This window comes from Schistocerca piceifrons, chromosome 10, assembly GCF_021461385.2.
Source record: "Schistocerca piceifrons isolate TAMUIC-IGC-003096 chromosome 10, iqSchPice1.1, whole genome shotgun sequence".
Taxonomy (NCBI): Eukaryota; Metazoa; Arthropoda; class Insecta; order Orthoptera; family Acrididae; genus Schistocerca; species Schistocerca piceifrons.
Window position 1 is genome coordinate 13,787,663 of NC_060147.1, and position 24,767 is coordinate 13,812,429.

At 41.3% G+C, this 24,767-nt stretch overlaps 1 protein-coding gene across 1 annotated transcript in view; it reads right to left on the reverse strand.

Moving 5' to 3' along the window:
* LOC124719034 (chondroadherin-like protein) overlaps positions 1-24,767 on the reverse strand; it is a 174,832-nt gene that overhangs the window by 60,787 nt on the left and 89,278 nt on the right. The window contains exons 7-10 of the mRNA XM_047244702.1: positions 20,174-20,474; positions 13,416-13,542; positions 11,537-11,744; positions 3,022-3,189 (exon numbers count right to left, since the gene is read on the reverse strand). Coding sequence (XP_047100658.1) covers positions 3,022-3,189; positions 11,537-11,744; positions 13,416-13,542; positions 20,174-20,474 — 804 coding nt within the window. The remainder of the gene's footprint in view (positions 1-3,021; positions 3,190-11,536; positions 11,745-13,415; positions 13,543-20,173; positions 20,475-24,767) is intronic.

Sequence of the window (24,767 nt, forward strand, 5' to 3'; positions counted from 1 at the left end):
ATACTCAAGGTAGTGAGGGAGAACCAATCGAGGGGAAATGTGCAAACAATTAATGAGCCATACAAGTGACTGAGATGAGGAATGAGGACACATTAGCATGTTGCTTACCACAGATGCACTGAAGTATAGTCGGACTACTGCTCGAAGAACCGGGAACGAGCACGTGCTGTCGTCACAGTCACTACCCTAGTGTGCATCTTCTCAAAACGTACTCAGACTTTAATGACTTATTTAAAATGTGAGCCTGGCTTCAAAGCAATGAAGTCCAGTGCATGGTGGGACTACAAATGGTAGCTGACTTACACGTTAATCTTCCAATGTATTATAATCGATGGACTGTGTCTAGATGCTGCTTCCGAGTGGGTCTCTACAGTATGTGTCCCTCGGTTTTATTACATCAGTGGCGACAAAGCAGTGCGGGTAATCCAGAAAAAATTCTACGGTGTCAACCTGACCCGAGAGGTTGCACAGTCATTCCTGGGGCAGTTCAGATAGAGATGTGGGGACACCCCTGGTCATCTCTCCCCCACTCTCCCTCAGCCCAAGAAATAAGGTCTCCCTCCACAAAACTGTGTCTGCGGACCAAGTACGAACGTAACAGCTAAAGTCTTCCTGTACAGCACACTGCCATATCGGCACTATTTTGCTAATGTCGCTTCCAGAAAACTGAAAATTATGCAAACTGTCTCATCTGGTGGTGCTATATCCTGGGAATGTTGGGTTGGTTCAGAACTGCTGTGAAAATTAGTTATAAGGGTGAAAATTTTCTACAAGATTTAACAGCTCATTAATTACATACATAATCAACCCGTGATTACAGACACTTGAAACTTCCTGTTAGATTAAAACTGAGTTTCAGACCTGGACTCGAACCTGGAACCTTTTGCAGGCAAGAGCTCCGGCAATCGAGCTTCCCGAGCATTAATCGCGACCCACTACCCTCACAGCTGTATTTCCGCCAGTGGCTCATCCTCTAGCTTCCGAACTTCACTTAAAGCTCTCCTGTATACCAGGTGTAGAAGTATGAAACCAGAATTTGGTTGCAATAATTACACGTCTGTTGTCTGAAAATGATAAACAATATTTTATCCAAAATAATCTCCCACATCTCTGGTAGGGTACGAATGCCACACCAAAAAAACTGCTCTTCTTTTGAAGCGACCCAGTCAGCTAGCCGTTTTTGTACATTTTCATACAAATTGAAGCATTATTCAGTGAGTGTACCAGCGATGCAAATAGATGATAATCGGATGGAGCCAAGTCTGGAGAATAAGCCACATGCTCTAGTATTTTCCAGAGACATGCCTTTTCCACAACCTGGGGAAATGTTTCTGGAATGAGTTTTTTTCGTTCTCTATTCTGGAAACAATCTCCCAGGCTCTGACTAAGCCACGTCTCCTGCCCGCGAGAGGTCCCAGGTTCAAGTCCAGGTATGAAACGCAGTTTTAATCTACTAGGAAGTTACATGTAAGCCCATGCCACTGGACAGTGAAAAATTTACTCTGTAAACAGTGATTTGATTTGTCATCTCCCTTACAGTCCGACAGTCCGAATCTGTACTTTGCTTTTAAATTGACCAAATATTTCGTATCTCTTCCATTGTAAGGCTCAACATAACTTATCTTTGGGTCTCTCTATGTGAGTGTGTGTGTTGTAACGGAACATATTAAAGGCTTTACTTTACCGAAGTATGCGATACCCTCCAAATTCAACCAGTTTAACGAGTATTTATGATTATAGAAAAGTTATTGTGTATGTTAACAATGATTGCATAACATGTCTCCATAAACAGTCAACCCATTAAATTATACTGAATAACTGACCCACACAAAAGTTAATTCCACTTGATCACTGATACAGCAAATGTCATCATGTAAAAACACTAAGTTCATCTTAAATAATTAATACGAAGTACGAAAAATACTGGCCAACTTCGGTATTATGGATCTCCTTAAATAAAAATCACCCAGTGAAACCTATTTGTTCACTAGGAGCGTTTTCACTCAGTATTCAAGTAATCACTCCTATTTTAGATGAAAACCAATGTAATTCTTAATAATTCATGTTATTTACTTATTTATGCAAATTAGAGAAGTCAATTGACAAACTTCTAAAAAACTGCCTTTTTATAACAAAGAATTATTCCGTCAAGTCAACAAATCTGTCTGTCATTTTAATAACATGTTAAATTATGTCACTTGCTGTAAATTAATAACTTTTCTGCACAAATTACGATAACAGATGTACATGTGACTTATAAACTATATCGCTTTTTAGTAGTTCTTTGACAATCTTATAAATACAAGCAGCAAGAAGGGTCAGGGGCGCAGTCGGAATGTCACTTTGGTAAAGTGTGTTTGTGTGTTATTGTTTGAGCTGGATAAACAATGCAAAGAACATGTAAAGGAAGTACTACTTTGTGTTGTGTCATGGTCTTTGGTGGACAGTGGAACTAAGATGGCCACCAGAGTAATAAATATTTGAAGTTTACATATTTGTTGGTTTCGCTCGTTCTTCATCATCAAAAGCACATAAAAAACATGGGACCTCATGTTTTTAACCCTAGACAACCAGATTTAGAGCCAGCATCAGCATTGAGACACAGCAGCAATCCAGCAAGCAGCAGCGATTACCACAATGCATTTTAATGGCGCCAACCTAACATCAAGTGCTAACAAGCTCCGTAAATGGGAGTGAAATAGTGTGATTATAGCAATTAGCAACAACTACGACCAGGCGACCATTAAAGCGTGTGCGCTAGGAAAGTCTCCTATTTACAATACCTCATACTGATTTTGATGATGGACAACAGTTCCAAATGGAACAGAAGGTTAATCATTTACTACTGTTACATTATGAAGGTCTCCACCAAATTTGATAAATATAGCATCGGTGTTTCACGGTGCAACATTTTCCATTTCCGCCTGTGTTTCAGTTGATACGGGACAGTACCGTCTATGGAACTCGGCTGACCCTGCGCACTAACTGTAGTACCCGTGCCTTATAATACACTGGGCCCACCTTGAAGGCGGAGATCCTGTTGCCCTGGAGGCGCAGCACCCGGAGTGACGACAGCCCGGAAAAAGCGCTGGCCCGCACGTTGAGGATGGCGTTCTCAGACAGGTCCAGTGTGGTGAGGTTGCGCAGTGCCGCAAATGCTCCCTCGGGCACCTCCTGCAGCTGGTTGCCCTGGAACACACAACACAGATCAGCAGTCAGCGGGTTAACAACTTCACACACATTTGGATTTCCAGCGGGTTCAGTTCAGCTACATTTTCATAGGTACAGAAATGTGTCACAGCATGTTGTGGATTAGGCTCGTGTCCTCGACTGTCCGATGCAGGCCACAGGAACCTGCACATCAGAATGTAAAAAATGAAGAGGTGTGTTTTATAATTTGGTAATTGTTGGTGATTGCATATGATAGAGTGATACCACAACTACCTTCTGACACCTTTTAATTCAATGAAAATTTTTGCCTTCTGATACCTTTTAATTCAATGAAAATTTTGTGATACTGAAATAGAGAAATATTTAAGCTTTTAAGAAAAGTTTTTTTTTTTTTTTTTTTGCTACTCAATTCTTATCATGCCATATCTCCTAAGTTACCTGTCATACAACAAAATAATTTTATAGTTGGCATCAGTAGTATATGTTGATAACATCTGCAAATTTTATGGCCAGTAGAGTCAGTAATAGCAAAGTAATATATTAAAATCTCATATCTGAAGCAGAAATTTTACCAGACCAGCATCTGAAATATAGTAAGCAACAAACATTTTCCCTTAACATTTTTTTGGTTGCGGAGTGAAAGCGAGAAAAAGTTTTCAAAAGGTTTGAATTAGTTTTACAGTTTGTTGGAAGTCGGTGTGTGCTACAGGTTGTCCTAGATGACAGGACTGTGGTGTGGTTCACTGGGACAACACAGGTTCCAATGTGCTCTGCAGAACATTTGCTAGGAGTGGGTCAGCGTGGTACCAGAGTAGCAGTAGTGATGGCAAAGGCAAAATATGCAGCAGAGTGCTCGACTCTATTTAGCACTCTGAAAGTAAACGAAAATTTGGGAGGATGAGGACTGTATATCACTGGGACGAGTACTCGAGAAGAGTTGTTCACAGTACTGGCCACAATAACAACATCCAACTCATTAAACTATGGTTAAGGAATCAGTACAAATATATTTACATATGTGGCAAACGAATCTGCTCCATTCCTGAATCCCTGAACCATTACACAAACAACCTGAAAACAGCTTTCGCATCCCACAATTACCCTCCCGACCTGGTACAGAAGCAAATAGCCAGAGCCACTTCCTCATCCCCTCAAACCCAGAACCTCCCACAGAAGAACCCCAACAGTGCCCCACTTGTGACAGGATACTTTCCGGAACTGGATCAGACTCTGGATGTGGCTCTCCAGCAGGGATACGACTTCCTCAAATCCTGCCCTGAAATGAGATCCATCCTTCATGAAATCCTCCCCACTCCACCAAGAGTGTCTTTCCGCCATCCACCTAACCTTCGTAACCTCTTAGTTCATCCCAATGAAATCCCCAAACCACCTTCCCTACCCTCTGGCTCCTACCCTTGTAAATGCCCCCGGTGTAAAACCTGTCCCGTGCACCCTCCCACCACCACCTACTCCAGTCCTGTAACCCGGAAGATGTACACGATCAAAGGCAGAGCCACGTGTGAAAGCACCCACGTGATTTACCAACTGACATGCCTACACTGTGAAGCCTTCTATGTGGGAATGACCAGCAACAAACTGTCCATTCGCATGAATGGACACAGGCAGACAGTGTTTGTTGGTAATGAGGATCACCCTGTGGCTAAACATGCCTTGGTGCACGGCCAGCACATCTTGGCACAGTGTTACACTGTCCAGGTTATCTGGATACTTCACACTGACGCCAACCTATCAGAACTTTGGAGATGGTAACTTGCCCTTCAATATAATCTCTCTTCCTGTTACCCACCAGGCCTCAACCTCCGCTATTTTCAAGTTGCCACCCCTTGTACATCACCTGTCACTCAACAACATCTGTGCCTCTGTACTTCCACCTCAACTGACATCTCTGCCCAACCTCTTTGCATTTACATATGTCTGCCTGTGTCTGTATACAGGGTGTTACAAAAAGGTACGGCCAAACCTTCAGGAAACATTCCTCACACACAAAGAAAGAAAATATGTTATGTGGACATCTGTCCAAAAATGCTTACTTTCCATGTTAGAGCTCATTTTATTACTTCTCTTCAAATGGAATGGAATGGAAACACACAGCAACAGAACGTACCAGCGTGACTTCAAACACTTTGTTACAGGAAATGTTCAACATGTCCTCCGTTAGCGAGGATACATGCATCCACCCTCTGTTGCATGGAATCCCTGATGAGCTGATGCAGCCCTGGAGAATGGCGTATTGTATCACAGGCGTCCACAATGCAAGCACGAAGAGTCTCTACATAAGGTACCGGGGTTGCGGAGACAAGAGCTTTCAAATGCCCCCATAAATGAGGGTTGAGGTCAGGAGAGCATGGAGGCCACGGAATTCGTCCGCCTCTACCAATCCATCGGTCACCGAATCTGTTGTTGAGAAGTGTACAAACACTTTGACTGAAATGTGCAGGAGCTCCATAATGCATGAACCACACGTGTCATACTTGTAAAGGCACATGTTCTAGCAGCACAGGTAGAGTATCCTGTATGAAATCATGATAACGTGCTCCATTGAGCGTAGGTGGAAGAACATGGGGCCCAATCGAGACATCACCAACAATGCTTGCCCAAACGTTCACAGAAAATCTGTGTTGATGATGTGACTGCACAATTGCGTTGCAGATTCTCATCAGCCCACACACGTTGATTGTGAAAATTTACAATTTGATCACGTTGGAATGAAGCCTCAACCGTAAAGAGAACATTTGCACTGAAATGAAGATTGACACATTGTCAGATGGACCATTCGCAGAAGTGTACCCGTGGAGGCCAATCGGCTGCTGATAGTGCCTGCACACACTGTACACGGTATGGAAACAACTAGTTCTCCCATAGCACTCTCCATACAGTGACGTGGTCAACGTTACCTTGTACAACAGCAACTTCTCTGACGCTGACATTAGGGTTATCGTCAACTGCACAAAGAATTGCCTCGTCCATTGCAGGTGTCCTCGTCGTTCAAGGTCTTCCCCAGTCATAGGCTGGAATGTTCCATGCTCCCTAAGATGCCGATCAATTGCTTTGAACGTCCTCCTGTCGGGACACCCTCGTTCTGGAAATCTGTCTCGATACAAACGTACCACGCCACGGCTATTGCCCCCTGCTAATCCATACGTCAAATGGGCATCTGCCAACTCCGCATTTGTAAACTTTGCACTGACTGCAAAACCACGCTCGTGATGAACACTAACCTGTTGATGCTACGTACTGATGTGCTTGATGCTAGTACTGTAGAGCAATGAGTCGCATGTCAACACAAGCACCGAAGTCAACATTACCTTCTTTCAATTGGGCCAACTGGCGGTGAATCGAGGAAGTACAGTACATACTGACGAAACTAAAATGAGCTCTGACATGGAAATTAAGTGTTTCTGGACACATGTCCACATAACATCTTTCCTTTGTTTGTGTGTGAGGAATGTTTCCTGAAAGTTTGGCCGTACCCTTCTGTAACACCCTGTATGTGTGGATGGATAATGTGTGTGTGTGTGCTGTGAGTGCATACCTGTCCTTTTTTCCCCCTAAGGTAAGTCTTTCCGCTCCCTTAAAACCCACATCCTTTCGTCTTTCCCTCTGCTTCCCTCTTTCCTCATGAAGCAACCTTGTGTTGAGAAAGCTTGAAATTTGTGTGTGTGTTTTTTGTTGTGTCTCTCTACCAGCACTTGCTTGTTTGGTAAGTTACATCATCTTTTTTATATATACATATGTATTACAATGGACATAATAAAGACTTTAGTTGTTTTCTTCATGGATCTTCTTTTTTCTGCCAAAATTACGTCTCGTTTCATTTGGCTTTTCTGCTTGGCATCAGCCATGTTCCACCAAATATGCTGTTTGGATACAACGTGATAACATGCTCATATTCTGAGGCAGAGAAGTGACAAACTGACGTTTCTGGTGAATGTTTCAATAATTAAATCTGAAGAATTAGTTACTCTGTTGCTGTCTCTGTTCATGAAACAGTGAAGAATTAGCTACTCTATTGCTGACTCTGCTCGTGAAACAATGAAGAATTAGTTACTCAATTGCTGACTCTGCTCATGAAACAAATCCTGCAGCTCTCGCCCAGTAGTTTGCTGCTGTTCAGTGAATCCTTTCCCACTTGTCCAACTGAGCAAATCATTTCAACATGCGCGACAACTTCTCCTGAAGCATGCAAGCACTCCCTGCAGGTAGAGCCCACAGCGGCATCAAATTGTCTACACCATAGGAAAGTGCTCTGGCACATTTGCATTGCCTGAGGAGTGGGGAGTGCGGTCTCGAATGCATTTTATGTAACACATTATGGGAAATTCCTACAGCTAGGAAAATGTGGCTTTAGCTATGGTTCCTCTTCTCTTATAATATAGAGGGTGTCTGGAGCTGTCAGGAACTTCTCCTGTACTGCCTCAAATTTCACCTTGGAAATGGGGAACCCAAAGTTGAGTTTAAATGTCCTCCTGGGAAGGAATAACATTTGAACTCTGTGCAACTCCAAAGTAGCTAGGGGTTACAACAGACTACACCAGGTATTTTAAGCTGCCACGAAACTGAAAGTTGCTGCCAAAAGCATTGTGCACAAATTCAGAACAACAGCCAAGAAACGCTGCACAAAAACTGGCACACTGCAACTGTGAATACACTATTAGTAATGCAGATGTGTGTCCATCAGATATTACTGTCCTGTACGTGGGTTCTCTTTACTATCTTTGCAAAGGTAATTGTATACAAAGGTAGTGGAAATTACTGGAGGAAATATCAATCAAACTAGAGCTAAAATTATGGAAATTGCGCAAGTGGCAATGAAGCTACTACAACAATACAACTGGTTGCATGCAGAGTATAGGGCATACTTTCAGATGTCAAGGAGAGGATGTCTGTGAGCCATGCAAATCCATCTGGAAGCATGATGCACTGCCTGAGAAGTGATTGAATATTTATATAGGATAAAGAAACGTCTGTTTGAGTTCCTCTTTCATTCCTAATCCCTAGAACATGTTTTTGTACTACACTCTAACGGGGGGGAGGGGGGGGGGGAAGGGGGGGGGGGAGTTGTGAATGCACCATGAAGGAATAATCTGAATAGTACAGATATCAGTAGATGTGATCTACATGTACAGACAAACAATTTCAGAAAAATTTGATGATTTATTCTAAAGGAGCTGCCTCACAAATTGATAAAGTCAGTGACATGTTGGTCCATGCAAGCAGTTATTTGGCTTGGCATTAATTGATCATTGTGTTATATATTCTTCTGAGGGACATTGTGCCAAAGTATGTCCAATTGGCATGTTATATAGTAAAAATCCCAAGCTGGTTGGAGGGCCCTGTCCCTAATGCTCCAAAAGTTCTTAATTGAGGGCAGATCCGGCAACCTTTTCGCCCGGGCAGGATTTGACAAGCACGAAGACAAGCAGTGGAAACTATCGTCATGTGTGGGTGCACGTTATCTTGCTGAAATGTAAGCTTTTGGAACATCTCCGGACACGTTTTCTCTTGTCTTTGGGGCTCATTTTGAGGTGGGACTCATCACTGAAGACTGTTCTACTCCAGTCAAGGAGATCTCAGGCCCAGGTGACAGTGGCCTGATGCCCTGGACAGTGGCGGGATACCAACCTGACAGCCACCCGCCACACTGCCTGAAAACTGAGAGTAATAGTTTGGGGTGCCATTTTATTTCATAGCAGGACTCCCGAAGGCATTATCCACAGTGACCTTCCAGCAAAGTGGTACGTCAACAATATATGCCCCGTTTTGTTGCCCTTCCTGCCAAATCATCCAGAAAGGTAATGCCCGCCCGCAATCAGTGAGAGTTTCTACTGCTCGTCTTTGTGGTTACCAAATGTTACCTCGGCCAGCAAGGCCGCCGCATCTCTACTCGGTTGAGAACATTTGGAGCATTATATGCGGGGCCCTCCAATCAGCTCAGGATCCTAACTACCTAATGTGCCAGTTGGACAGAATTTGGCAGGATCCCTCATAAGAACATATAACAACTCTGTCAACCAATGCCAAGGTAAATAACTGAATAGCTGCTTGGATAAGGGGCAGAGGTGGACCAAAGCATTACTGACTTGCTCAATTTGTCAACATCTTTCTCTTGAATAAATCAATGAATTTTTCTGAAATTGCAATCATTGTTTACCACTCCTTCTCGTCCTTTTCCTATTAATAAATTCAAGTGTCCCACCACAATATCATTTTCATCTCTCTGAAGTATCAAATAAATTCTTTTCTCTCATCATAAATTCTTTCACATTCTTCACCATCTGAAGAGTACTTGTATGATTGGAGTGGGTTCTGGCTTTGTTTCTATCTTGGCTATGATAATCCATTCACTGTGCTGTTGATAGAAGCTTACTCATACTCCTACTTGCTAATTCATTACTATATCTACTGCTCCATTATCTCTATTGGATTATGTATTTACAATCTTGTAATCATGACGAAGCAAGTTGGGATATTTTTACTTCCTCTCTTGTTTTTACATGTGCTTTCTTAAATTTGTTTTTTCACTTTTAAATAATTACCATTAACATACGTGAGAATAATTTGCATTTTCATTAAAGACAAAGGTTGGCCCTCAGTTTTAAAGAATATAACACCAGATCTAATTTTGTGCTTAGTTTTATGCATGTAATTGTTTTTCTAATTTATTTTGAGTATTTCTAGTTAGTATATTTTGTTATAGGGTGAAATCAGTAATTGTTTCGTAACTTAAATTCTATTGTAAACATATAAACAAATACAAATTCTGTACTAACTATAAACATTTGGAGGAACAAGTAATAGTATTCTTTAAATATTTATTTGGTTCTATTTGAAAACATGTTAGCAAAGCCAGCTCTTAATTAATTCCAAAGTAATTATCAGTTTTGTCAAAAGTATTGTTTGTGTAACTATATATGTTAATGTCATGATTTAAACAAATAATTTGGTCTAACTCTCGCAGTAGAAGAAAGTGTTAAAAAGAACCAATTTTTTGGTGTATTCAGTTAATTTAATGAGTTAAGTTTTAATTGTAATTTCTGTAAATTTTACTTTGAACAATGTGCGGTTTCAGTGCCTGTTATTGTGAGGATATATAAAGGGCCAATTTTTGGTCACAAGACAGTTAGTCCAGGGTTGAGTTTCAGACGAGGAACCTGTATTGGTTAGATCGACAGCAATGACAGTGTGTTTCATATGTACATTATTATTCTTTAAGAATTATGTGGTTAGGTTTTTACTGCTCATAGGTGTTCAATAGTAAATTATTGTAGCAGTATGTGGAAGTTTGGCTGCAAACTATTAATGAGGCGTATCAAAAGTTAAACAATAGTACACTGGCCATATTAAATGTGTATATGGAGGGTTGTGAACAGTGAAAGTAAACAACTGTGAAACGCAAATGTGCACCTGTCGGCTACATCATTTAAAGTACTTCCAACCCTCCATTTTTCAGCCAGTATAGCAATGCAGTACGTCGACACCAAGGACAACAAATGAAGAAAAAAAAAAAAGCAGGCGAACGTCACATAATCATTGGACCGAAAGTGCCATTCTTCCGGATGGACAGCACTTTGCCAATTACCACTATATCTAACTTCAACCTCCCCATTTTACATTTTTTAGTATACTTACCTGATTAAAAGTGAAGGGGTCACTGGGGTGTCATCATGAGAGAGAGAGAGAGTGAGAGAGAGAGAGAGAGAGTGAGAGAGGCCTTTTACTGGGGCAGGGCTGGAGATGCTGAGTGACGTTTTAAGTTCTGTGCAGAATGTGTCTAGACAAGGAACAGGAAGAAAGGAACAGACTTTACCTTCACCTGGAGACCGAGAGTTGGCAGATGGGATAGGTCTATAGTGGCAGTGATCCAATGTAACTGAGCCTCTGGGTAGACTGACCTCGACTGGTCATGCAATAGAAGGACGATTGCGGTCTCACCTTCAGATTGATAGTCATCAGATAAGGACAGGGCTCCACTAGTACCTGAGTGATGTCGTTTCCCTCAGCACGGACCGAGCGCTGAGGAAGAGAATGTGTGAGAGCCAGGAGAAACCAGAGCTGAGTAGTTCCGTGCAGTGGACACATCGAGGTGTGAACTAGTAAGGGTGGGAGGTAGTGAGCTCTTACCGTGAAGCAGTCCACAGATTGGGATACCACTCCAGCAGTATTGGAGTGATGGACATGCTCCTTACAGCATGGAGATCTAGAACTGGTCGAGCATGAAATGCAGAGAATGTGGCCTACCACTGAGATTCGCGGTCCTCGAGATGGGACACGGCTTCAGTAGCACTAGAGTGGACGTTTAGACAGGGACGAGGAAGAGAAGAGAGATACCGATCTGCATTCTTACCTTGAGACTGACGGTCCGCAGGTTGGGACAGGGCTCGAGCAGTGCCGGAGTGACGTGCTTCAGCCCCACGGATGACAGGTCGAGCACCTGCAGCTGGTGCAAGCTGCGCAGCGCACTGCCCCCGAGTGCTGGCCCCAGCTGGGGGTTGGAGCTGAGGTTGAGGTGCAGCAGCGACGTCAGGTTGGACAGGGGTGGCACCTCCGTCAGCCTGTCGACATACGTGCAACACGCCTGTCAACAGCACGTCGTAGTAGACTCTGCTGGTATCATTAGAGGTGTCTGACCTATAGACCCTTCCAGACAGAACTATTAAGCATGAGAAAATGAAGAAGTATGCACCAAATCGAGAAAACAAGAAGAAAATGCAGAAAGTTCACCCTTGCTGCAACGAGACTACACATGTATGATTCTGGAGTACAGTAGTAGGTGATACAGATGTAATCAATCATACAACATGATACAGCTTTTGCCCTGTAAATAATTTGTGACACTAGTAATGTATATTTTCTCGATGTGAATTCACTGACTTATTTTGAATTTTGGGTTCTATAATTTAATGACTGTCGATCTAATGCTTATGCATCTTCCATTTATGTTTTCTTTGGCTAGTAGTAGAAGTAGTAGTCATAGTCGTAGTAGAAGAAGAGAGTCAGATGTGAGCTGTGATGGAGAGAAGCCGAAATGTAATGCGCTTCTGATGTACAGTTGTGGGATGTATTCTTAGTGTTTCATAAGTGTGAAAAAACTGATTTGTAGCTATTCAAATGTGAATAATACATGCTAAGTGACTCAAACTGGTTTTTGATTTCAAAGAACTTACATTTTATACCCGTTTACATTTGGATTACATGACAGAAATTCAGTATTGAAGGAAGAAATTTTGCACAATAGTGACAGCAGGAACAAGATTAACATATTGTTTTTGAAGACCTTAAGATTCTGGAAACCTCGCACTGATATCATACCCTGTTTACTTTCCAGAGCAATGAGCAACAACTACAGCAGCAACAACTATTGCGTTGAATGAAAATATGTGTACTGTTCTCAAATAACAACTTTGCATGATTTCCAGTGCGCACTGATAACGTACCCTGTTTAGTTTCCACATCAATGAGCAACAACTATTGCGTCAAATAAAAATATGTGTACTGGTCTCAAATAACAACTTTGCATGATTTCCAGTGTTATCAAAAATTGTTCTAGATTCCATACCCTGCAGTTGGCTTTAACCAAGTCTAAATATGCTTTCATTAAAAAATATAATTAATAATATTTCAATTGTAGGCAGGACAGGGTTCCATTAGGTGTCTATTCCTGTATGTCCAAGACACTCATACTTTTTCATGATAGAGATCAGATATACACTAACAGCAGAGAAAATTGCTAGAAGGACACATGTAAGTGAAATAAAGTTCACACTCTACAAGTACAAGTATTTTCCTGGGGGGTGAGTGTCTTACCCCTCTGCCCTGCTTGTGATTACTGACTGACTTCTCTCGGATATGTCTGGCTTTTATATCACCTCTGAGCTACCACAATGCCATCTGATTAAGAGTGTTGTGTCTAAAGGCCTATAATGTTTCTGTTGCGGCACACGAGTCTGTCAAACTTTATTGAAACAAAGATAACTCTCCCTAGTTACGGTTGCAGTAACGTTATACGGTGTCACAAGGATGGTGCAATGCACACTTACTGCTGGTCACCAGATCGTGCTACCTTTACTTTGCCTAAGAGTACAGTGCACCCTGTCGCCACCAGCTCAGCTGACCACATACTTACGTCGTCCACCCACATCGTACCTGTCTCAGTTTGTCCAGCCACGACAGTGGCAACTAGCTCAGACGGGAGACTGTAGAGTTGACTAGAGGCAGACACCCACCTGTTGGCGGAGATGTCCAGCAGCCTAAGCTGGGGCAGGTGCAGCGGGCCCTGGAGTGCCGACAGCCGGTTGTCCGACAGGCGCAGCCGCGACAGTGTCGCCCCCACGCCTGACAGCGCCGCGCCCCCTGTTATAGAAAATGACAAACAGGTAGATGTGTTTAACTTCTCACGGTTGGTATTCACAGTCATATAATATTTCTTAAAAGACATCATAGTCGCCATTGACCATATAAAATATTTATTGTTACTATTGCGATTTCGGCCTTATGGCCATTTTCAAGTAAACTGCAAAAGTTACCTAAACACAAAAATACAAAAGTGAAGTACAGAGTGTATATACATAATTAAGCAAACATTTCATTAAGAAAGTAGCTCAATTATAAAAATCGGAGATAAATGCACATTACTTACATTCTGTCAGAATATAAAACTATCTGACATGAGTACATGTCATCATCAAAATGCAGCCTTTTGACTGTGAGACTCCCACAAGACCTGATGAGTACGACACTTAATACATCGTAATATGTTGTTAAATATATACTGAACTGTCAATATTACCATCGCTCTAATAATCTATCACACATACAAGTTCAGGCGCACTGACGACATGTGGAGCTAAGTCAGTTGGCGTGAAAATACATTTACTAAAGATACTGCCTGTGCACGTAGCAAAGATAGTGCATACCAAGGATACAACTTATAAGCTTTATATCGTAAAGTCTTTTCATCTGTCAACATCATACAGCTTACTAAATTGTGCTATGATTGTAGTGGGCAGTAGGATAGGATGGGAATATTTATTTATAACATAATAGAGGATAATACATGTGTTATCTGTTAATAAGCTCTCACATTGACTTAAGTGCTCATAAACGAGATGAAGACAGAGCTCTGATATAAAATACTTTGTATGCATGTAAATTTTACAAATATGAATGGTGAAAAATGCTAGCCAGCAATCCAATTCATTGTGTAGCACCACAAATTCTGACAAAACATCACAATACCTCTGCACAAATACAGGATGCATCCTTCAACCAGGCTCTATGATAGCAAACAGGACTAAGTAAATATGTATACTATTCCATCAAAATTGTTTAAAATGTTTTCGGTAAGTGTCTCAAATAACTGTATGGTTCTACGAATAACTGTTGAAGTAGATGGATACAATAAATCACATTCTTCAGATACAATGAAATATCGAGGCTACATTTCATTTATAAAACATACAAAAATAAAATACATTGGAGTATGCTTTTCTTCCCTCATTATAGTCGATAAACTTTTCTTTGCAGTAAAATACACCAGGATTACTGGTAAAATTTGTTACTTATGATTTAAGACAAAACCGGTCAGATCCATCACATAAAAATTGGCAATCTCAAAATACATAAAGTAAGATATGTTATGTATCTGACCAGTTTTGTCTTAAATCATAAGTAACAAATTTTACCAGTAATCCTGGTGTATTTTACTGCAAAGAAAAGTTTATCGACTATAATGAGGGAAGAAAATCATACTCCAATGTATTTTATTTTTGTATGTTTTATAAATGAAATGTAGCCTCGATATTTCATTGTATCCAAAGAATGTTATCAATATAATAGAAGGAAACATTCCACGTGGGAAAAATTATATATAAAAACAAAGATGAGTTGACTTACTGAACGAAAGCGCTGGCAGGTCGATAGACACACAAACAAACACAAACATACACACAAAATTCAAGCTTTCGCAACAAACTGTTGCCTCATCAGGAAAGAGGGAAGGAGAGGGGAAGACGAAAGGAAGTGGGTTTTAAGGGAGAGGGTAAGGATCATTCCAATCCCGGGAGTGGAAAGACTTACCTTAGGGGGAAAAAAGGACAGGTATACACTCGCACACACGCACATATCCATCCACACATACAGACACAAGCAGACATATTTAAAGACAAAGAGTTTGGGCAGAGATGTCAGTCGAGGTAGAAGTGTAGAGGCAAAGAAGTTGTTGAAAGACAGGTGAGGTATGAGTGGCGGCAACATGAAATTAGCGGAGATTGAGGCCTGGCGGATGACGAGAAGAGAGGATATACTGAAGGGCAAGTTCCCATCTCCGGAGTTCGGATAGGTTGGTGTAACACTGTGCCAAGATGTGCTGGTTCTACACCAAGGCATGTTTAGCCACAGGGTGATCCTCATTACCAACAAACACTGTCTGCCTGTGTCCATTCATGCGAATGGACAGTTTGTTGCTGGTCATTCCCACATAGAATGCATCACAGTGTAGGCAGGTCAGTTGGTAAATCACGTGGGTGCTTTCACATGTGGTTCTACCTTTGATCGTGTACACCTTCCGGGTTACAGGACTGGAGTAGGTGGTGGTGGGAGGGTGCATGGGACAGGTTTTGCATCGGGGGCGGTTACAAGGATAGGAGCCAGAGGGTAGGGAAGGTGGTTTGGGGATTTCATAGGGATGAACTAACAGGTTACGAAGGTTAGGTGGACGGCGGAAAGACACTCTTGGCGGAGTGGGGAGGATTTCATGAAGGATGGATCTCATTTCAGGGCGGGATTTGAGGAAGTCGTATCCCTGCTGGAGAGCCACATTCAGAGTCTGGTCCAGTCCCGGAAAGTATCCTGTCACAAGTGGGGCACTTTTGTGGTTCTTCTGTGGGGGATTCTGGGTTTGAGGGGACGAGGAAGTGGCTCTGGTTATTTGCTTCTGTACCAGGTCGGGAGGGTAGTTGCGGGATGTGAAAGCTGTTTTCAGGTTAAAAGAATGTGATTTATTATTACTAAAAGAATGTGATTATTAAAAGAATGTGATTTATTGTATCCATCTACTTCAACAGTTATTTGTAGAACCACACAGTTATTTGAGACACTTACCGAAAACATTTTAAACAATTTTGATGGAATAGTGTACATATTTACTTAGCCCTGTTTGCTATAATAGAGCCTGGTTGAAGGATGCATCCTGTATTTGTGTGGAGGTACTGTGATGTTTTGTCAGAATTTGTGGTGCCACACAGTGAAATGGATTGCTGGCGAGCATTGTACGCTATTCATATTCGTAAAATTTATACGCATACAAAGTATTATATATCAGAGCTCTGTCTTCATCGCGTTTACGAGCACTTAAGTCAATGTGAGAGCTTATTAACAGATAACACATGTATTATCCTCTATTATGTTATAAATAAATATTCCCAACCTATCCTACTGCCCATTACAATCATAGCACTATTTAGTAAGATGTATGATGTCAACAGATGAAAAGACTTTACAATATAAAGCTTATAAGTTGTATCCTTGGTGTGCACTATTTTTGCTACATGCACAGGCAGTATCTTTAGTAAATGCATTTTCGCGCCAATTGATTTAGCTCCACATGTGGTCACTGCACCTGAACTTGTATGTGTGATAGATTATTAGAATGATGGTAATATCGACAGTTCAGCGTATATTTAACAACATATTATGATGTAATAAGCGTCGTACTCATCGGATCTTGTGGGAGTCTCACAGTCAAAAGGCTGCATTTTGACGACGACATGTACTCATGTCAGATAGTTTTATATTCTGACAGAATGTAAGTAATGTACATTTATCTCCGATTTTTATAATTGAGCTACTTTCTTAATGAAATGTTTGCTTAATTATGTATATGCACTCTGTGCTTCACTTTTGTATTTGTGTTTAGGAAAATTTAGCAGTTTACTTGAAAATAGCCATAAGGCCAAAATTGCAATAGCAACAATAAATATTTTATACAGTCAGCGGTGACTACTGTAACGATACTTTGACTTCTGCGCCTCCGCCAATACAAAGATATAATTTACGATTGGGCACGCAGAAGAGCGCTGTGCCAGTGACCGATTTTATAAATAATTTTGTTCATCTTTTTACTTTTGCGTAGGCTTTTTTTTTTTTTTTTTTTTTTTTTTTTTTAAAAAAAAAAAGAACTAATGGAGGTCTCTCTCTCTCGTCTTGATACGAAAGACGTGTATTTTTCCGCGCTGTGTTGAATGTGCCTTTGAGTGAAAATTAAAATTACATTACAAAGCGAGGTTGTTTCAATAGCTAATGAGGAGAAGATAATAAAGGTAACACTACATTACAATGTCTTTTAAGAAGAAAGGTAGATGTGTTGTCTGTCTGCCACCTCACTCATGTCAGAGCCCTCGGACTGGGTTCACCAGTACATTGCAAAGTGTCCTGTGCTCTCTTGACTGTGGAATGTTCTCCATACATTTTCCTTTGTCTCCGTAAATTCCCTCAAGATTGTACTACCAAGTTAGATGTCACTACAGTTACATGTTTCAATTTGTTCATGATTACAGAGCAAGATATCGCAGTGGTAATTCACTGAACTTGTAGTCCAAACTTAGGTTGCACTAGGCTTTCCTGAACATGACAAATGCCAGGGTGGTTCCTTTCAAAAGATCATGGTCAATTTCTGTCCTCATTCTTTTCAACCTGAGCTTGTTTTCCGCCTGTAATCACCTCGTTTTACCACAACATTAAACTGTAAATGTGTGTATCTACTAGCAAGTAAACTTCCAGGCAATTCTTGTAAAAACTACTTCTGCACTTTCTTTGACACGGGAACACCACCAGCAAATCAATTTCCGGGTATTTCCTCAGGTTCCAAAAGTAGCTTCTGGAAGTTAGTAGAAACATTTTCTTACATCTTATGCAATTACATGGAAAACTTGCCAGTTGCCTGAACTTTTTTCCCACATTGAAGTTCTGTGTGTTCAGTACCAGTACAAAAATGCCTTTGTCAAGAAATAGGGAATACTTGTGGAGCAGTGACATAGTGTAATTGTTAATTCAGAAAGTGAAGTGCTTTACTGTATTGTTGAACAGGCAACACAAAATATAGTGGCAGATTTTGAGACAACAGATGCTGAAGTATCCAAACAGAACTCACAAATTGCAGATGCAGTATGAACAACAAATTAATAAAGCCTTTCTTGAAAATTAAAATATGTATCAATTTCTCCACCTAAACACTAGTTTTTTCTTGATTTTTTTTTTCATAATTTTTCTTTAATAACAACAGTAACACAGTAATGGTGGCACATGCTCTGATTTTTAAGCATGACATTGTAAACTTCCAATAGCCAATCTCACCTCATGACTCTAATGGAAACACTTGTGTGACAAGTACTTGCAGTGAGTTCCTGAAATAACTTGTCTGAGGGACTTTGTTGCAGTTCAAGAACCTCAGCAAGTGGCAACAAAAAATACGTGCAGAAGTTACTTGCTAGTAAACTCAACCCTTAATCTTATGTCCTCATTTCACTACCGTGTGAGTGTGTCGTGTAACACAGACAGGCTAACTTCACCCACCCCTCAGAAAACGCCAGTGCTGTGTCTCAGCAGTGGAAGCAGGCAATGACTCATTTCCATACACCATGCCACAAGTTAAATTACAGATCTCAGCTGTTACGTGTCTTTAATTACAAAAATATTACAAAAAAGGTGGCACAGTAGGGACGCACTGGACAAAAAAATTTTCTGTTGACAGCAAAATGTCGCAGGCTACAGGACGAAGACTGTGCAGTACTTCATAATAGTCAATGTTGACATACTTCGGAGATGTTGTTGTTGTTGTTGTTGTTGTGGTCTTCAGTCCTGAGACTGGTTTGATGCAGCTCTCCATGCTATTCTATCCTGTGCAAGCCTCTTCATCTCTCAGTACTTACTGCAACCTATATCCTTCTGAATCTGTTTAGTGTATTCATCTCTTGGTCACCCTCTGTGATTTTTACCCTCCACACTGCCCTCCAATGCTAAATTTGTGATCCCTTGATGCCTCAGAACATGTCCTACCAACCGGTCCCTTCTTCTTGTCAAGTTGTGCCACAAACTCCTCTTCTGCCCAGTTCTATTCAATACCTCCTCATTAGTTATGTGATCTACCCATCTAATCTTCAGCATTCTTCAGAGATGCCATATTGAATTTTGCTATATTTCATTGTTTTCATATTATAACCTGCATGTCATGATGGTATGCTGTTTCAAGCCAACAGAATATTGAAGCTTTCCCACAGACACGTCACTCTCGGTACAATTTGCTGTAATTAAATGCCATTTATTGGCACATAGACAGTAAAAGCCTTCAGGAGATTCTAAGATGAAAGACGCAGTAGCATAGATATTTTTTTGTGCATCTCTGTATTTGTGAATGATTCTAGAACTTTCTTATTAATGTAACAGAAGTACTTTCCGCAATATTTGATGAAATTTACATATAAGAGTGCTCTTTCTACCAAGAGTGAATTTGTTCAATTTTGTAACTTCAGTCTGATGAACAAACGTAAGATGAAATGGCTTGCTTGTCACAAATCTTTAGCGTTTTTTCTTGTTTTTATGGGTGACAGTGGGGGAGGGGGGGTGTCGTCGTAATTACTGAGGGTGTGCAGCTGAAGAGTAAAGTTTAAACTGCTGCTGCAAGTAAAATGACCAGCAATGAAGTCATACTCTTCCTTGTTGCAAATATTTGGCTGTTTATTTCTGAATTCATCGCAATTTCTGAGGGTCCTCTCACACACACCTTATCTACTCACACCACCATTCAGAATTACTTTTGCGCAACTTTAGTGCAAGTGCAAACAGTTGCGATCTCACGCTCATCCAAAGCAGTCCACGGTTACCGAGTACTGCACCATCTTCGTAATAAAGCCTCCGACGAATTTTGCTGTCGGCAGACGGTCATTCAGACCTGCAGCGTTGCATCACACAGCCAGAGCTGGCTACTGACCTTGGAGGGCACCGGCGAGCAGGTTACCGCTGAGGTCGACAGCGGCGAGGTGTTCGCAGCCGGCAAAGACGGCAGCCGGCAGCTCCCTGACGAGGTTCCTGGCCAGGGAGAGTGCCTCAAGTCGCGGGCAGAGCGGCCGCAGGATGTCCGCCGACAGTGCCGCCACGCGGTTGAAGCCCAGCTGCAGGTGCGACAGCCGCGGCAGGCGCGACAGCGCTGCAGCCGGTAGCAACAGCACGTTGTTGTCCAGCAGCGAGAGACGCGACAGCGCCGGCAGGCCCTCGAACGTACCGTCCTCCACCTGCAACAGCCCGAGCTCCGCTGCACTCACTCTCCTGTATTCTGCTGGTGAATACTGCAATCGTGTGTCAGAAGACGGCACCCACACGAAAAAAGAGGTTAATGAAGACTTGAGAGCCAAGTTAGATCTGCTCCTGTTCAGTAGCTACTCCACAGTATCTAAGAGGGAAAGCAGCTGTGGTAAAAGTGTACAAGTACATCAGTTCTTACAAGGGACCTCCCCATCACACCCCCCTCAGATTTAGTAATAAGTTGGCACAGTGGATAGGCCTTGAAAAACTGAACACAGATCAATCGAGAAAACAGGAAGAAGTTGTGTGGAACTATGAAAAAAATAAGCAAAACATACAAACTGAGTAGTCCATGCGCAAGATAGGCAACATCAAGGGTAATGTGAGCTCAGGAGCGCCGTGGTCCTGTGGTTAGTGTGAGCAGCTACGGAATGAGAGATCCTCGATTCAAGTCTTCCCTCGAGTGAAAAGTTTGCTTTCTTTATTTTTGCAAAGTTATGATCTGTCCATTCATTCATTGACGTCTCTGTTCACTGTAATAAGTTTAGTGTCTGTGTTTTGCGACCGCACCGCAAAATCGTGCGATTAGTAGATGAAAGGACGTGCCTCTCCAATGGGAACCGAAAATATTTGATCACAAGCTCATAGGTCAACCAATTCCTCCACAGGAAAACACGTCTGATATATTCTATACGACACTGGTGACGGCGTGTGCGTCACGTGACAGGAATATGTTGTCGACACACCTAACTTGTACATTTGGAAAATGGGTAAAAAGATTCTCCTACCTTGCCTGATTTAGGTTTTCTTGTGGATAAGGTAATCACTCCCAAAAGAGTGAGGAAAACATAAGAGTTTGTCACATAAACTGTAACAAATGAATGCAACAGTTTCACAGTTGCACAGTTTTCCCTGTGCATTGTCAAAACATATGTTTTTAACGTTTTCAAATTTTTCTGTTTAGGTGTAGCATCCCCATACTACGTCGCAGTTACCTCACATCGCACGTCGGACGGACAGATAATAATTGTCTGAAAACAAAAAATTTAACTTTTCACTTGAGGGAAGACTTGAACCATTCCGCAGCTGCTCACGCTAACCACGGCACTCCTGAGCTCACACTATCCTTGATGTTGCCTATCTTGCACATGGACTACTCAGTTTGTATATTTTGCTTATTTTTTTCATAGTTCCACACAACTTCTTTCTGTTTTCTCGATTGATCTGTGTTCAGTTTTTCAATGCCTATCCACTGTGCCAACATATAACTAAATCTGAAGGGAGCCGGCCGAAGTGGCCGTGCGGTTAAAGGCACTGCAGTCTGGAACCGCAAGACCGCTACGGTCACAGGTTCGAATCCTGCCTCGGGCATGGATGTTTGTGATGTCCTTAGGTTAGTTAGGTTTAACTAGTTCTAAGTTCTAGGGGACTAATGACCTCAGCAGTTGAGTCCCATAATGCTCAGAGCCATTTGAACCATTTGAAATCTGAAGGGCGTGCGATGGGGAGGTTCCCTTGTTAGAATAAATCTTTCTTGTACAGTGTCCTACGAGATCCACCAACAACTCATCTCAAAACATGCTAACCACCCTGGTTTGGTTCAGAAAATATCAATTCTGTCAAAGTGACCTCTGCGTGGTGGCAACACTGGAGTGAACACCTACCCATCAATGCTCAGCTGGTTCAAGTTCCAGCAAAGAAGATTCACGGGTCGCAACTATCATGCCAGACCTAGTTGCAGCTGAACTGCATTACAATTGGTCAAGGGTATAAGAAAAGCAAAAATGTTGTTAGGTATAAACTTTCTCCATATTTTGGGGGAGGTCGCAGAGAGAAAAAGCTTCAAACAGGTTTGAAACTACGTTTAATGTGCAGATACTGACAAGGCTGAGTACCACCAAGCAGTCTGCTGAAGAAGTCACGGCTGTGAAACATGGACATGAATTCTGTACAGAAGGATACAAAGCCAACCTGATGCAAGATCAGTTTGGGTTCCAGAGAAATACAGAAACATGCAGGGTAATATTGTTCCCATGACTTATCTTAGAAGATAAGTAAACCTTCATTTATAGCATTTCTAGATTCATCAGAGAAAGTTTTTGAAAATACAGGGAATCAAAGGTTACATACTACTTGTACAGAAGCGGGACTGCAGTTTTTAAGTCATAGACCTTGAAAGGGAAGCAGTGGTTGAGAAGTGAGTGAGTGAGACAGTTTTGCAACTTATTCCTGATATTATTCAGTCTGTACATTGAGCAACCAGTAATGGAGACTGAGAGAAATTGGAAGACTGAACGAAAGTCCATGGAGAAGATATAGAAACTTTGAGGTTTGCCAGTGACATTGTAATTCTGCCGAAGACAATAAAGGGCTCGGAAGGGTAGTTGAGTGGAATAGGCAGTGTCTTGAAAAGAGGATATAAGATATATATCTACAAAAGCAAACCAAAGATAATGGAATGTAGTTGAATAAAATCAGGTGATGCTGAGGGCATTAGATTAGGAAACGAGACACTAAAAATACTTGATCAGTTCTAGCATTGGTTCAGAAAAACAGTGTACAGTTGCTGCGGAAGAGAGAATTTAAAATGCAGACCAGCGATACCAAGCAAAGCATTTCTGAAAAAGAGGAGTTTGTTAATATCTAATATAAATAAAAGTGTTAGGGAGTCTTTCCTGAAAGTATTTGTTTGGATTGTAGCAAAATGTTGACAATAAACAGGTCAGGCAAGAAGAGAATGGAAGCTTTTGAAATATGGTAATATGGTGCTACAGAAGAATGATGAAGATGAGATGGGTAGATCACATAACTAATGAGGAGATGTTGAAATGAACTGGAGAGAAAAGCAATTTATGGGAAAACTTGGCTGAAAAAAGGGATTGGTTGATAGGACACATTGAGATATCAAGGGACAAAAGTTTAGTATTGGTGGGAAGTGTGGGGACAAAACTCATAGACAGAGACTGAGAGATGAATACAGTAAGCAGATTAAGAAGCATGTAGGTTGCAGTAGTTATTCGGAGATGAAGAGGCTAGCACAGGATACCGGAGCATGGAGAACTGCATCAAATCAGACTTTGTACTGAAGACCACAACAAAAATAACAACAACTTTTGTCTTAAGATTCTTAACAAAACATTACTCTCTTAAATTACTACTGCATGCTCTAAATGCCTGTAGTTGTTATGCTCATAAAGTAGTTCTGGCTCTGAGAAACCATTTCACGTTACTTATTGTGCTATTTGAAAGCAGAAAATTCTTTCTGTATCTTGTGCTAGTTGCCGTGATTGTTAAATATGTAAATTCAGCTATACTGCATACAAATCAGTTAGTTTCTGCAGGTGAAATTTAAAGCCAATGACAAAATATTGGAGGCTGATGTGGGATATTTTCAGAGTATTTTTGTGTAAGTGATCCAAGTGGCTCATTACAGATTAATTATATAGTTATCCTTATTTGCTCTATTGAGTCAGCAATCAAAGTTTACGTAACAGTACTTTCAAAACAATGAAAAGACCCTTAATGTGTACTCCTCAAAAACTGCAGAACAAAACACAGAGTAATGCAACAGTTCTCTGACGCGAAATAACTGTAATGACTGATCAAGTTGGCATCACAGTGGGAAACGTCGAGCACAGCATAGTCGTGCCCCTCTTCCACGAGGTGTACGTCGGCCAACCCTCCATCAGTAAACTCGTTCATAGCACTGCTGTGTATCACTGTTAACGCACAACTAATGCTGCAGGGAAATGAACCCCTGGACGGAACTGAATGCGAGTTTGAGGGTGAGGAGCAAGGTATGATTCACTGTTGTCTACAGTACTGTTGTCTAGAGTAAAATAAAATAAAATATGTGAAAAAAAAATTTAAAAAATAAATAAAAAATAAAATATATGACAGTGGTGAATGGCCTGAGGACTTTCTGACAACAATAATGATTCCATTACCGAAAAAACAAGTAACCAAGAAATGAAACGAGCACAGGACAATCAGCCTCATTTCGCATGCAGCCAAAGTGATGTTAAGAATAATTAATAAAAGACTTGAAAAAGTAATGGAGGAGAATCTTGGTGAGGAGCAGTTTGGCTTTAGATGGAATACGGGCACCAGAGATGTTATAGGGCTCCTACGAATCTTGGGAGAAAGGTTTATTGAAATAGGAAGAGACCTATATATGTGCTTCATCGGTCTAGAAAAGGCATTTGACAATGTGGTTTGGGACAAGCTGGCGACTATAATGAGGGAAAAGAGAGTGGACTGGAAAACCAGAAGACTTATAAACT